This window comes from Oncorhynchus keta, chromosome 34 (genome assembly GCF_023373465.1).
Source record: "Oncorhynchus keta strain PuntledgeMale-10-30-2019 chromosome 34, Oket_V2, whole genome shotgun sequence".
NCBI classification, from domain to species: Eukaryota; Metazoa; Chordata; class Actinopteri; order Salmoniformes; family Salmonidae; genus Oncorhynchus; species Oncorhynchus keta.
Genome location: NC_068454.1, coordinates 38,993,479 through 39,008,353, shown reverse-complemented (window position 1 = coordinate 39,008,353; position 14,875 = coordinate 38,993,479). Strand labels below are relative to the sequence as shown.

Genomic DNA, 14,875 nt, shown 5'->3' with positions numbered 1-14,875 from the left:
CTTGCCTAGTTAAATAAAGATAAAAAAAATCTAAAGTTGCTGTAGAAGCATTTATTTGCGCTGCAATTTCTGAGGTGCAGTTAACTCAAATGAACGTATCCTCTGTAGCAGAGGTAACTCTGGCTCTTCCTTTCCTGTGGCGGTCCTCATGTGAGCCAGTTTCATCATAGCGCTTGATGGCTTTTGCAACTGCACTTGAAGAAACTTTCAAAGTACTTGACATTTTTGAGATTGACTGACTTTCGTGTCTTCAAGTAATGACGGACTGTCATTTTTTCTTTGCTTATTTTAGCTGTTCTTGGACTTGGTCTTTTACCAAATAGGGCAATCTTCTGTATACCACCCCTACCTTGTCACAGCACAACTGACGCAAACGCATTAAGGAAAGAAATTCCACAAATTAACAAGGTACACCTGTTAAATTAAATGCATTCCAGGTGACTACGTCATGAATCTGGTTGAGAGAATGCCAAGAGTATGCAATGCTTTCAAGGCAAAAGGTGGCTACTTTGAAGGGAAGGGGGATTTGGGGGACCATTTAAACACTAGGCTACTAGCAATATAGCCTAACAAGTCAGATTGGCTTTTATAACACATAGGTAAGGCAATAGTCATCTACTAGACCTTTATACAATGCTTTTTACTAAACACAAGTCACCAGGTATATCAATAAAGGTCCATTTGGGGACTGTCTGGGTATTTTAATTGTTTTAACAATGTTTATTCACTTCTGAATGCCCAGTCTCTTTAGCTCAGCAAGTGAGTGAAGGTGCTGTTAAGTCCTGCCCATCTCTCGCTTATTTCATTCGATGGCAGAAAGATACGCATACACGCGCGGCACTGTCAAACGAAGCACAACGCTGGAAATCTATCCGCATCCACTGATCCCAGCATCGTTCTTTGACAAACCCAGAAGGTTGTATATTGAATTCAACAGAAGAAAACAAAGGGGGGGAGAGAGAAACTGCCAGTTCCTACAGCCAAAACATTAAGGAACTTGCAGTCTTTCTCGCTCTCCCAGTTTTCTGATGAATTATACACCCATATGCTCTTGTCTCCAGAACAGCCTGAATTATTCGGGGCGTGGAAAAATTGCTAAATTGGTGTCACGGGACCAAACCTGTACCAGGAAAACATTCCCCACACCATTACACCACCCGCCTGTACTGTTGACAGCAGGCAGGATTGGGCCATTAACTCATGTTGCTTACGACAAATCCGGACTCTGGAATCAGCATGACGCACCAGGAATCGGACCAGGCAATGTTTTTCCACTCCTCAATTGTCCAGCGATGGTGATCACGTTCCCACTGGACGAGATGCCATTCTGCACCGTTATTTGCCTGTTTGAGGCCCGCCTGTTCGCTGGAACGATCTCTCATCAACAAGCGGATTTCGCCCACAGGACTGCCACTGACTGGATGTTTTTTGTTTGTTGCACTATTCTTGTTAAATGAGTGAAAAGCCCAGGAGACAGGCCATTTCTGAGATTCTGGAACTGGCGCGCTTGGCACCGACGATAATACCACGCTCAGTCTCTTTAGGTCACTATTATCAGAAATTAGTGTTACCAGTGTTTCAACTACAGTGCAACTAGCATGTCATCTACAACAATATAAATTCAATATTTTCATGAATGTATATATAAACATTTGTGTTCATCTTGTGGCTAATTCTCAATACGTAACAATTATACAACTGAAGTCAGACATTTGTTTGCTTTCTTTATTTAGCTTCCTTTATAAAACATGACAGTTCATGACATGCATTACTATTTAAATGCACTGTTCTCCCTCTATGTTAAAAGAAACGTTGTATGAAACGCATTGTTAACATGTCTTGGTTATTTAACTTGTTTCAAAGCACAGTACATCTTGTTTCGTTATATCGTACTGGTGAAACATGTATGTACAAATTGCTGCATGATTACAGTACCATTTCCAAAACGAAGCAACAAAACAATACATGATGTATGTCATCGTTTTGTTGTTTACATCAATATTCAACCATTCCCGGTGCTGCACATGGTTTACCTGAATCTTTAAAAAAAAAAAGACTATAAAACATTAAATGTCAATGTACAACAATTCAGATTTTGATCAATAAAAATCACAATATTATACTGTATTTCTATCTTACACTTTGTGGTTTAAATCTAAAAATAGGTCTGGATTCAATCTGTAGCGCCAAAGTTCAGCTCTGCAGTGTACTTGAAATGTAAAGGTAATTTCCGATTGAGCCAGCGTATGCAGCGTTTGCCGTGCATGAAGTCTCCACTAAAACGGGAACATTCCCTTTAAATGTCAATCGGGCAACAAAGTGGAACTTCGGCAATAAGCATTGAATCCGGCCCTTCGTCAAATATATCTTCTGTGGCTCTTGCTATAACAACAGAGAGCAGTTTTACATGTATTGACTCAAATGCAAATCAATACAATTCAAAGTAATGTACAGTGCAGGCTAGTGAAGCACATTGTTGTGCATGCTCTCTCCTTACAGCGGTCACAGTCCAGCTTAAACAACATGCAACCACATTGCATTCTCTGCTACTCATACCTCTAAAATATATATTTTTTAATCATAATTTGTTTTAGAAAAATACCTGAATTCCTTGAGATGTGAAAAAAACAACGAGCAACAGCTTAGTTTACCCAGGAGATGACCAAGGCCAGAGGACCACTGTAGCCAACATACTACATTTCCCATCATGCCTTGCCTACAACCTGATAGTAGTGATCCCCTCCTACTGACAAATGACCAGGTTCAGCTTAACTGTGCCAATAATGCACAAATATTATGGCTATACCACACTGGTCATTCTATTCACATGGTGTGAACTGAGTCAAATATCCACTTTTGCTCTATGGATCCAACAGTTGGCTACGGTAGAAGATGTTCATTCCCATAGAAAGTTGTAACGAGCAAGTAAGCCGATACACAATGCAAACATGATCAGCTCCACATTATATACAGTACATTAACTGAAGTTTGGACTCCACATGAGTCATTGCGGTGTTTGTGATTTGTCTCCACACCCGGGCTAACATACAGGATCAACCAATGGGCTCGCAGTAGAGCCCTCTCGGTGACATCAAGTCTACAGTAGATGCACTTTATCCAACACCAGATTTCTCAACACCTGTGGTCACTTCCCACAGAAGTCATTTTTACCATCTTGATTTACATTTGGTTGAATTGTCAACTAATGTGAATTCAACAACAAAAAAACTCTGGATTTAGGTATAAAGTTGGGTGAAAAAAAACTGAAATTCCTTAATGTTGATGACTTTTTGCAAATCCAATCAGTATTCCACAATGATTCGATGTCATCACACAGATTATTTGTTGTTGTTGTTGAAATGACATGGAAACAATGTTGATTCAAACTAGTTTTGCCCAGTGGGTTGTGACACAGAATCTTCATCTATTTCACATCCTAACACCTCTAATTCATATTTTGATTGAAAAACGAAGTCATTACAAAGACCAATTACCATGTTTGTCTCCAAGAGGATGGGTTCTAGTGGGTGATTATAACAGTGGTTTCAGCTGGCTTATGTCTGGCCGTGTTCTCTGTGTCTCCTGTCCAAGGCACGATAGGGAGGGAGGGATGCATGGGTGGTTGGTTCTCTGGAGAGGCCCTGGCTGTGATTAAGGTGCCTCTGTATGTATTGGGCCCTGGGAGACCCCTGGCCCCTCAAAGGGTGATCCTGGCACAGTGGTGTTTGAGTTTGCAGGGCAGCACCCCCCGGTTGAGCTGGTAGAACTCCACTAGCTGGATCAGATCAGTGAAGCGGGTGTGAGCGTCGTCCAGACTGTAGAACAGATCGCCCTCGTCATCCACCTAACACACACACACAAGCTTGAGCATGTCATCTAAAACACAAGAGAAGTGCATATACCAAAACAAGGGGTTATACTCACCGGTAAGATCTGAAAGTGTTTGATTCTCTGTGTGTGGCACAGTGACAGTACAAATGTCTTGGGGTTGCTTTGGCTGTCCCTTAGAAGAAATACTCTGAAAACAAAAGAAAAATCTCTGTTTCTTCAGGAACACCGTGGGACAATTTTTTTAATGGTATTTCTGTCCGTTTGGAAGAGGAAAAAAAAAAAGTGTAGGGAGAAAAATACAAAAGCTACACTGAACAAAAATATAAAATGAAACATGTGAAGTGTTGGTCCCATGTCTCATGAGCTGAAATATAAAGATCCCCGAAATGTTCCATACGCACAAAAATGTTATGCACACATTTTTTACATTCCAGTTAGTGAGCATTTCTCCTTTGCCAAGACAATCCATCCGCCTGACAGGTGTGGTATATTGAGAAGCTGATTAAATAGCATCATCATTACACAGGTGCACCTTGTACTGGGGACAACAAAAGGCCACTCTAAAATGCGCAGTATTGTCACACAACGCCACAGATGTCTCATGTTTTGAGGGAGCGTACAATTGGCATGCTGACTTCAGGAATGTCCACCAGAGTGATTGCCAGAAAATGGAATGTACATTTCTCTACCATAAGCCATCCTCAACGTCATTTTAGAGAATTTGCTTCTACACCTGCATTGCTTGCCGTTTGGGGTTTTAGGCTGGGTTTCTGTACAGCACTTTGAGATATCAGCTGATGTACGAAGGGCTATATAAATACATTTGATTTGAATTTGGCAGTACGTCCAACTGGCCTCATAACCGCAGACCACGTGTATGGTGTTGTGTGGGCAAATGGTTTGCTCATGTCAACTTTGTAAACAGAGATGCGGTGGTGGTTGGGTTAAGGTATGGGCAAGCATAAGCTACGGACAACGAACACAATGACATTTTATCGATGGCAATTTGAATGCACAGAGATACCGTGACGAGATCCTGAGGCCCATTGTCGTGCCATTCATCCGCCTCATTCACCTCATGTCAGCATGATAATGCACAGTCCCATGTCACAAGGATCTGTACACAATTCCTGGCAGCTGAAAATGTCCCAGTTCATCCATGACCTGCATACTCACCAGACATGTCACCCAATGAGCATGTTTGGAATGTTCTGGATAAACATGTACGACAGCGTGTTCCAGTTCCCGCCAATACCCAGCAACTTCGCACAGCCACTGAAGAGGACTGGGACAAGATTCCACAGGCCAATCAACAGCCTGATCAATACTATGCGAAGGAGATGAGGCAAATGGTGGTCACATCAGACACTGGTTTTCTGATCAACGCTGCTACTTTATTTTTTAAAGGTGTCTGTGGCCAACAGACGCATATCTGTATTCCCTCATATGAAATCCAGAGATTAGGGCCTAATTCATTTAAAATCGACTGATTTCCTTTGAAATCGTTGCGTTGATATTTTTTGTTCAGTATATTTACGGTTCTTTGCGACAAAACACATAGAAAAGTGTCTGATGCTGCTCACCCATCAATCAGACCTTGTTGAGTGATTAAGCGGTGTGCCTCATCTCTGGACAGTTTGCTGTGGAACCAGGGCTGGGCCATATGGAGGGCTGCAAAACACAGGGCGACCATGGTGAATGTCATTAGGCACCAAATGGAGGAAAACATACTCTTAGAAAAAAAAAAAAGGTGCTATCTAAAACCTAAAAGGGTTCTTCAGCTGTCCCCATAAGAGAAACCTTTGAAGACCCCTTTGTAGTTCCAGGTAGAACCCTTTACACAAACGATTCTACATGGAATCAAAAACGGTTCTCCAATGGGGACAGCCAAAGAACCCTTTTTTCTAAGTGTGCAGAAACTGGGAGGGGCTGTCCTGAAATTGCCCAATAAGAAATGATCGTTTTTGTTTCCGTTGTAAAGTGGATGAATTACCACCCATGAATATGACCCCCACCCCAAAATTATGCACTGTTGGTTAATGACTTGTAAGTAAGCATTTCACGGTATGGTGTATTCGGCGCATGTGACAGATAAAATTTGATTTGACGGCGGAAGGGAGTAGCCACTGGTGGCTGAGTCATTATATTAGCTACTTGTAGAATCTTTGCATTGTAATTTCAGAAAATGTTCATAATATATCTTCATAATATATCTGCAGTTATAGTGGAATGATAGTGTTTCACAATATTTTTTCACCCCAAAATTATTTTGGGCCAATACAAAATCATATTCTAAAATACAGTCTTTCTATTTGACAACAAAAGCCAGACCGGCTTCTGGGGAAAACGGCACCCTCCCTCTCATCGGCATGGTCATCTCCTCCTCGATCACATTAAACAAAAGCAGACTGGGGAAAGCAGTGTAGATGTCGCACTGTTATTTCGTGGTTGCTAAAATTCTACACTCGTCGCTGAATTTCAGTTTATGTGAGAAAACAATCACTGAATGGTGTCGGGAATCATTGTACCTAAATGGCTGTGAAATATCTTTTCAAAAACAAAACAGTTTTTACGGCCGTTTGGTCCATGCTATCCGTTAACCCAAATTATTTAAAATGTCAATTTCAACAGGGTAAGGTTAGGGTTTAAGATAGGGACATCAAGGATTCTGGACTGTACTAACCTCTTCACCATGTTGCAGGAAAATGGGATGCGGGGGAGGGGGGTTGTGTGGAATACAGCATAGGTGTTGTTACAATTCACCTCGCTTCCACATGGTTGATACATTCTACATGTAGCACCTTTAAGTCCAGTGTATCTGGTCAGGAGGAATGCGACTGCATTCCGGGGAGTTGCTGCCTACATGGTAAAAAAAAAAAAACTTCTACTAACCTATGTTTGACATGGGACTCTGAGAGGTGGATGGGCTTCCATGGGAGCTCAGACGGTGGCAGCTTTTCCTCTGAAGGGATGGAGAGGAGGAGTTCAAGTATCACACGCTTGGACTATTTTCACATGGGTGCATCATCATTTCACACCTTATACACATTTTGGGCATTGACAAAGCATCTGTTGTCAGGTATTCAGTCATGGTAAAATAATCCTTTAAGCACCATTGCAGGACCAGTGTGTCACTAGTGTGTCATGCTGAGTAGAGAGAAATTATGTCAGAGAGAACCAAATGGCCTACCCTCCATGAGAGCCCCTCCTCCACGGCTACGGACAGCGCCTCCGATGGGTTCTCGATCACCCGGCTCTTGTGTCCCGAGAAGTCCATGGCCACCAAGGAGTTCTCGGAGATACTTCTCTGGAAATATATATGTTTGAGGTAGTATATATTATTACGAGTATACAGTGTAAGTGTTTGAAATGTTGAAATACGTGTACAGACGGTGAGTGAAAGGTTATAGGAGAAGCACATTCATGCGTTCTGTGTGTGGTATATTGTGCTGCCATCTAGTGTCTGAGAAGTGTGACTTGAGTATCATTTCTAGATGATTCCGAGCAGAATGTGCTCAAGTGACTGGAGATTAGAGTGGATGTGAATAGAATGACACACGAGCACATAGCATTGACGGTAGTCCCTTAAAACTCTCATAGTCACTGGTTCTAAATAATCACACGCAAAATATTTCTTATCAGGATTAGGATTGCTATGTTGTTGCTTTGCTATGTTGTCGTCTTAAGTCTCTCTTTATGTAGTGTGTGTTTTGTCCTATAATTGTATTTATTTATTTTAATCCCAGCCCCCGTCCCCGCAGGAGGCCTTTTGCCTTTTGGTAGGCCGTCATTGTAAATAAGAACTTGTTCTTAACTGACTTACCTATTTAAATATAAATGTAAAAAATAAAACAAAACAATGTGAGCAAGAAGCCATTTAAATTTTTTTTTTTTAAAGAATCGCCATGATTTGCCTCTATCACTCCCTAACCTCAGGAAAGGGAAAGATGGATACCTAGTCAGTTGTACAACTGAATGCATTCAGTGTGTCTGAATCAGGGGGCTGCCATAATCGGCATCCACATTTTCGGCGCCAGGGGAACAGTGGGTTAGTTGTAACAAAGTGACTAGTGTTTGCTTTAAGGTAGAAACATTTTAATCCTTCTTAGAGACTCTTCTCCGGTCCATTCAGACGATGTAAATATAATTCTGGAGTTCCTGGACATCGTTCCTGGACACCGATTGCTCCTTTCCTTGACATGTCTCAATTTTCAGTTCGGTTTCGTTAAGATCGAATTCTTTGTCTGGCAGGTCTAGCGGCGTGCTAGTGGCTTGCTGTGCTCTAGGCCAGGGGTACTCAACTACTATTTGAGAAGGTCCAGTGACACAAATGTCCTAGGTGGCAAAGATCCGGATGGATATCGTCCTTTATCGGCGCTGTGGTACAGCCGCAGTAACAAACATAGTCGTCTACGACTTAGGAAACATGTTATATAAGATATACATTAAACCTGTGCAACATTGCTGAAGAACAAAAAGTGGTTGCATAATTGTCTATGCAAAAAGTGCACTGTGAACCATTGTACATGGGCCTTGAATAAAAAAAAAACAATAAAGCGCATGTTTTCTGGAGAACAAAGGAGAGTTTAACCAAAAGAATAATCTGAAAGCACATAATGTCTCTGTGGGCCGTGCAATATTCATGTAGAAGTCACTCTGGGCCTTGCCCTTGCATCAATGAGAGAAATTACACTTGGTCTCCTCACAATGTTTTGAACTTTGGCACAAAATGGTGTGAGAGCAACTCTTGAGACACTGGTGCCATTGTTCATTGGTGAGCCTGGAGCGGTATTTGTTTTTAATAAAGTTCATTGTGGAGAAAGCTGATTCACAGCTGTATGTGGAGCCAAACATGGTCAGGATGTATAGTGCCAGTTTCTTGAGAACAGGGACATCAGCTGCAGGCACCATCTTTCCCCAGATAGTAACAGGGTCATAGTCACCAGTCTGCTCCTTCAAAGACACATTTTCTTGCAGCTCAATCCAACTCCATTTGCAGTGAGGCAACATCTACCAATCTGAAGATCTGTTTAGCTTCTTCTGTCAACTTTGTCACATTTGTGACCAAGAAGGGGTTCTGAATGAACAGCAGCAGTTATCTCCCAACGATGAAGTCATCAAAGCGAGCCTTGAAGTTATCCATCAGCTTCTGGATGAAATCAACATGGTTAGGGAACATCCTTGTCTCCCTGCGTTTGCACCAGAAGATTGGGGAAGTGGACAAGTTCTCCCTGGAGATCATTCTTGAAAAGCCCCAATTTGTTCTGGAAAGCCCGGACTGCTGTCATCATATCACACACTGTTGTGCCATCCCTGCAGCTTAACATTCAGTTGATTAAGGTGTGATATAATGTCTGTCAAAAATGCAACTGTTCCCATCTTCGCCTTATCTTACAAAAACTCAAAAAACTGAGTTGCCTTATCACTCTTTTGCTCTGATAACAAAGCTTTGATTTCCTCCCGAAAGGCCCAAAAGCGTCTAAAACCCTGCCTTTGCTGAGTCACCTGACATTGTTGTGCAGTCGTAAGTCAACAAAACTGGCATGGGCCTCTGTCAGAATGCCTCGTAGCAAGCAGTGTTGTAGGGATGATGTTGCCCTCAAACAGATCAGTTTCATCATCGTAGTCATGACCTCAGAATACTCTTTCCCCAGACTGGCACACAGAACAGATTGATGGATGATGCAGTGGTATGATGTCAGGTCAGGCTGGTCCTCCAGTCCCCTCCCTTTTCCTATCATGGCTGGATCTGTGATGATGGACACCACAGATCTCTCCTGCTTTTTGTCAGCATCCCTTTGATGACCTCATGGGATATCCTCTCCCCGTAAGTGTGTGTGCTTCTAGATTTGTTAAGCACAACAGCTCCCCACAGAATTATACAATCTGACAAACACCAGAAGCTGGGCATTATCAGTGTCATCTGTTGATTCATCCATAGCTAATGGTATGCGTGGTGCATTCTGAATGGCCTCATCAAGTTGTTGCTAATTTTTCAGTTCTCATTGCTGTGGAATCTGACAGTGGGACCTGTTTGATATTTTCTGAGGTCATCTTTTTTTTAATTTAAATTTTTTACCTTCGAGCAAGGTGTCAGCAACTTCACACATGCATTACTTTACCATCTCGGCGTCTGAAATGGTTTTTGTTGTGTTTTCCCAAAACCGGGAATTGTCCGGGAATTGACAAGGACTTTGTTGGACCTCTCATATTGGAATTTTAGTTGGTTAATCTCATTTGTTCTCACCTCTGTGTTCAGAGGACACGTTTGATCTAAATTACTGTGCCTGGTGTCATAATGGCGCTTAACATTGGCACTTTTCAGGAGGGCTACGGACTCACTGCATATCAAGCACATTGGTTTTGTGCTAGTTGCGGGGAGAATAAATACATACTGTTCCGTCCACTTGTCTTTGATTATATTGTTTTCAGCGCCAGCTTTTTGTTTTTAAACAAGCCATATTAACAAAGATACTGGTAACTAAGCTCCCATCTATGATATTAACAGTTGAGCCGCAGTTAAATCCTTAAAATCTTTCTGCCTGCTTGTCCCAAGGTTCCGCAGAGGATATTTGGATTGATGTTATTGGGTAAGACGCGGCCTCTTGTATTGCACACGATTGGATTAGACAGGGCACTTGTTGAGGTGGGCGTTGTTTTTGAGAGAAAGGGAGGATTCTGAGTTACGCCCGGTAGATTTATTTATCAAAAATTATTGATTTACTTTATATAACAAATTGCGACGTTGTCTGGTCCGTATTGACCCTTCACTGGGTCCGGAGACGGACTGCGAGCCGCCAGTTGAGTTTGGCTGCTCTAGGCTGTAGCGGCTGTATGGCAGGGTAAAGGAGATTAAGCAGCGCCATGACCCCTCTACAGTATATCCTGTACCCTAACCAAATATACTCCCCAAGCATGTTCCCAGAAGCTGGGTTAGTCTAGGTGTGCATCCCAAATGGCACCCTTTCCCCAATTATAGTGCACTACTTTTGACCACAAGTGCACTACTGTACATAGAGAATCGGGTGCCATTTGAGATGCATCTTAGCCCTTCCCTTTGCAGCGCTGAGCTCAGGGTCCCAGACCCATGCCTGGACACTCTGTGCATTCCTCTGACAGCAAAGTAGAAGTGACGAGGTGTTAAGTCTGAGAGCAGCTGATCTCTGGTTATTTTTAGAGGAGCCAGGCTCCTCGAACATGTTCCAGTGCCCAAAATAGAACATGTGTTTACACATACAGAATACTGGAATTTGAGGGGGAAACACTTTCATTTTAGACTATTCTAGAAGATCACTCCGGTATGAATACTAGACGGGTGTGTCCTCGGTCATGTGCTTTAAACGGTGTACCGGCACATTGGTATTTACACACCACTTACCATAGGTGAAGCTTTCTGTTTCTGGTGTGGTTGAATGAAGTTTTGGTACAGCTGCAACCCATACTGCAACACAAAACAGTAGGTGAGAACGTTGTTCCGTAGGCACCGATCAGACATGATGCATGGATGGACAGCATACAGTAAGTAGTCAGTTGGGGGTCAGGAAAGACCACACTACTGGAGTTGTGCTGACTTTGGAGATCTGTAGACACTTGACAGAGGTTGCATCCCCAATCGCACCCTGTTCCCTACATAGTGCACCACTATGACCCCTGGTCAACGGTGGTGCACTATATAGGGAATAGGGTGTACATTTGGGACGCACACAGACAGAGGATGTGATAAGGGGGCAGCATGGTGACTGTACCTTAAAGAGGCGCATGGCAGTGACCCAGCAGGTTCTGGTCTGCTCATCATCTGCACACAACAGCTTGAGGTCTCGGGGAGAGCCATGCTTAGTAGACTGGAGTGGAGGATCATCATGAAGAGAAAGCATGGGTTTATCAAACAGAACTCGGAAATGACTTTCCTTTCCTTAATTGCGCCTGATGGGATAAATAGAGTTCCATTGAATAACTTAACATTGTAAAACATCAAAGTATAGGTTTATAGATAGAAAATGCAGAAGTACCTTGACACAGAAGCCATAGTCCGTCGGCGCTCCGTGTATCTTTTTCGCCGATAGTAACGTGTAGACGTCGCCGTCACTGAACTCGGCAATAAACTGAAGATGCCTCGGTTCCTGTGAAGAGAGAACAAGAAACGTCTGAAATCTCCACATGCCTTTCAGTGTTCATTATTGTGTTTATGTCACATCACACCCCCCATTGCAACCAGGGCTTCTTCTTGCATTCCACTGTAGAGTAGCCTCAAGTCCCATTACAAATCCAACTATGTGAGGGATCGGGGTAGAAATGTGAACAATGCAGGGGTGCCCAGTGTTGAGGACAGATGCTAAGCAAGTGCCCTGGTCCATGATGATCACAGACTAAAAGTGATCGTTGTTTTAGCTGCAGACTCCTTCGAGCTGAGAGGTGGGACAAGGTTGGCACACTTCAACAAATAGTATTGCCTTATCCATTACACTGTAGGTGTGGCTGGTATGTATATTAGGTGTTAAAGATAGGACCAAATATGTGACAAAGTGATAGTAGCTTTATTAATACTGTAAGCATACTGTCAGGGAGCCAAAGGAAAGGAGCACAAAGCAAACCATTGTTGAAACTATGTGACTGCGACACAACATTTTCACTTCCCTGTTGCACAGTGTCAAGCACAGGTACAGTCAGGTCCATAACTATTGGCAACCTTGATAAAGATTAGCAAAAAAGACTGTATAAAATAAATAATAATCTATTTCTGAGCAAATATATATATATATTATTTATTTTATAGTCTTTTTTGCTTTATCAAGGCTGCCAATAGTTATGGACCCGACTGTAACTGTGCTTGACACTGTGCAACAGGGAAGTGAGAATATTTTTTTGGGTTGAAATTCTATATTTATTTATTTATTTATTTATAAATAACTAAATAAATATATAAATAAATATAGAATTTCAACCCAAAATGTTTTTGCATACAATTTAGCTCAGTATTTGTATTATTTATTTTATAGAGTATTTTTTGCCCATCTTTATCAAGGTTCGAATAATTATGGACTTGACTGCAGGTATAGTTGTCTGTGTATGTGTTGACTGACTGGCAATGTGTATGACACCAACCAAAATTGTAGCCAAAACCAATATACTCTTGAGCATAAATCACATCATATCAAACTAAAGTAATTAAATCAAATCCAACCTCTGTTACTAATTGGATTGCCTATATTGGAGATTGCAAACCCGGGTCATTTTGTGCTTCTAGTCTAAAGAACAGCTCTTCTGTAGTTGGGAGAGGGGGAAGTGGTTGGCTTGGCACAGTGCTGTGCAGGTCTAAGATTCACCTGTCATCTGTGGGTGTTGAGGGCTCAGTCCTTGGCAGTGGCATGCCATCTGACCTGAGGGAAAGCGAGCTCAACCAGTTCCACAGAGCAGCCAGGGAACAATAGAGCTAGCTACTCCCCTACTGTACACCACACCGGCAAATTGACACAGGCTTCTCACATGAACCCATACAGCAGCAGGTAAAACAACCGTTCTCTCCTTGAACCTACTTGCTTTTTTTGTTTTTGCAAAGACACTACTTTTTAAACCCTTTTTTGAAGGAAATCTTTGTAATTCATATTGTAATTCATTAAAGGCCATGTTTCATTGAAGTCTGGAAAGACACGACGACAGTTACTTTAACATTGAAACATTTATAGACTACACACTTCTAGAACAAATGTTATTGACTGACCTTTGATGTCCCCTTGTTGGAGAAGTAGAGACCTGACCGTCTCAAAACAAAGTAGAACTTTTTCCAAGACTTCCTGCCTTGTTCTTTGGCATGGAGGTGCCCATGGATCTCTGGACAAGTGCTTGAGTTGAGAAATGTCTGTCGGACAGAAAGAAAAATAGTCCTTAAATAGTGTAGCAACAACACTGAGGGACAGGTTCCCGGACACAGACTTTAAAGTGAAGCAACAAGTAGAATGTTGCTTAATAGATACCTGTATTAGTTGAGAATGGTTCATAATCCCATTGGTTTCACTTGATAAGGACACCATGTGATCTGGGAAAAAATCCTATCAATATGAAAACAACATCAGTCATAACACACACACACACACACACAGGCTCTTTACATGCGCTATCCATTACTGGTTCAGCTGAGTGCATTTAGAAAACAGGAGGTGTAATGTACTAATTAGTTCAAAATTGTTTTGCTAAATCACACCCTGGTCTTACCAGCGGTTTATTGAAGAATTCATATTTGGCATAGTTCTTCCGAAAATATAGGCGACTCTCTGTGTCCATGCCCCAGCCGGACAGCACCTCCATCACAGATTCATGGTCTTCTATGGTTCTTTCTGGTCAAAACAAGAGAAAGAAATGTCAACGTAGAGACCACAAAAGACATAACAAAAAAAGGGAAAATGAGAAGGATACTGTAGATTTTACTATCTATCAAAGTTCCTCATCACAATACCATATAGTCAAACATTAAGGTTTAGAATAAAGTTATCAGACGTTCAAACATATAATCGTGATCATACAGTACACACACACACACACACACACCAAAGTACACACAACACTCAATACAGTACACAATACAGTACACACACACACACCAATACACAATACAGTACACACAACACTCAATACAGTACACACAACACTCAATACAGTACACATAACAGTACACAATACAGTATCCAATACAGTACATATGTGGTTATAGCTGTTCAGATTCATAACAGTAATAAACTGGTTTAGTGCCCAGGGCCCACATAGAGTACACATTACAGTGGTTATAGCTGTTCAGATTCATAACAGTAATAAACTGGTTTAGTGCCCAGGGCCCACATACAGTACACATTACAGTGGTTATAGCTGTTCAGATTCATAACAGTAATAAACTGGTTTAATGCCCAGGGCCCACATACAGTACACATTACAGTGGTTATAGCTGTTCAGATTCATAACAGTAATAAACTGGTTTAATGCCCAGGGCCCACATACAGTACACATTACAGTGGTTATAGCTGTTCAGATTCATAACAGTAATATAAACTGGTTT

The 14,875-nt window shown here is 41.9% G+C and overlaps 1 protein-coding gene across 11 annotated transcripts in view; it reads right to left on the bottom strand.

Annotated features, from left to right (window-relative positions):
- Positions 1–1,711: 1,711 nt before the first annotated feature.
- The window catches only part of LOC118367107 (growth factor receptor-bound protein 14-like), a 47,175-nt gene continuing 34,011 nt past the window's right edge, over positions 1,712–14,875 (bottom strand). For all 11 annotated transcript variants that reach the window (XM_035750157.2, XM_035750154.2, XM_035750164.2 and 8 more), the window contains 11 exons: positions 14,041–14,162; positions 13,803–13,877; positions 13,550–13,687; positions 11,841–11,951; positions 11,577–11,672; positions 11,210–11,272; positions 7,022–7,138; positions 6,724–6,793; positions 5,415–5,502; positions 3,925–4,018; positions 1,712–3,844 (listed from right to left, as the gene is read on the bottom strand). In XM_035750157.2, the coding sequence (XP_035606050.1) occupies positions 3,698–3,844; positions 3,925–4,018; positions 5,415–5,502; positions 6,724–6,793; positions 7,022–7,138; positions 11,210–11,272; positions 11,577–11,672; positions 11,841–11,951; positions 13,550–13,687; positions 13,803–13,877; positions 14,041–14,162 (1,121 nt within the window). In that variant the 3' untranslated portion in view covers positions 1,712–3,697. The remainder of the gene's footprint in view (positions 3,845–3,924; positions 4,019–5,414; positions 5,503–6,723; positions 6,794–7,021; positions 7,139–11,209; positions 11,273–11,576; positions 11,673–11,840; positions 11,952–13,549; positions 13,688–13,802; positions 13,878–14,040; positions 14,163–14,875) is intronic.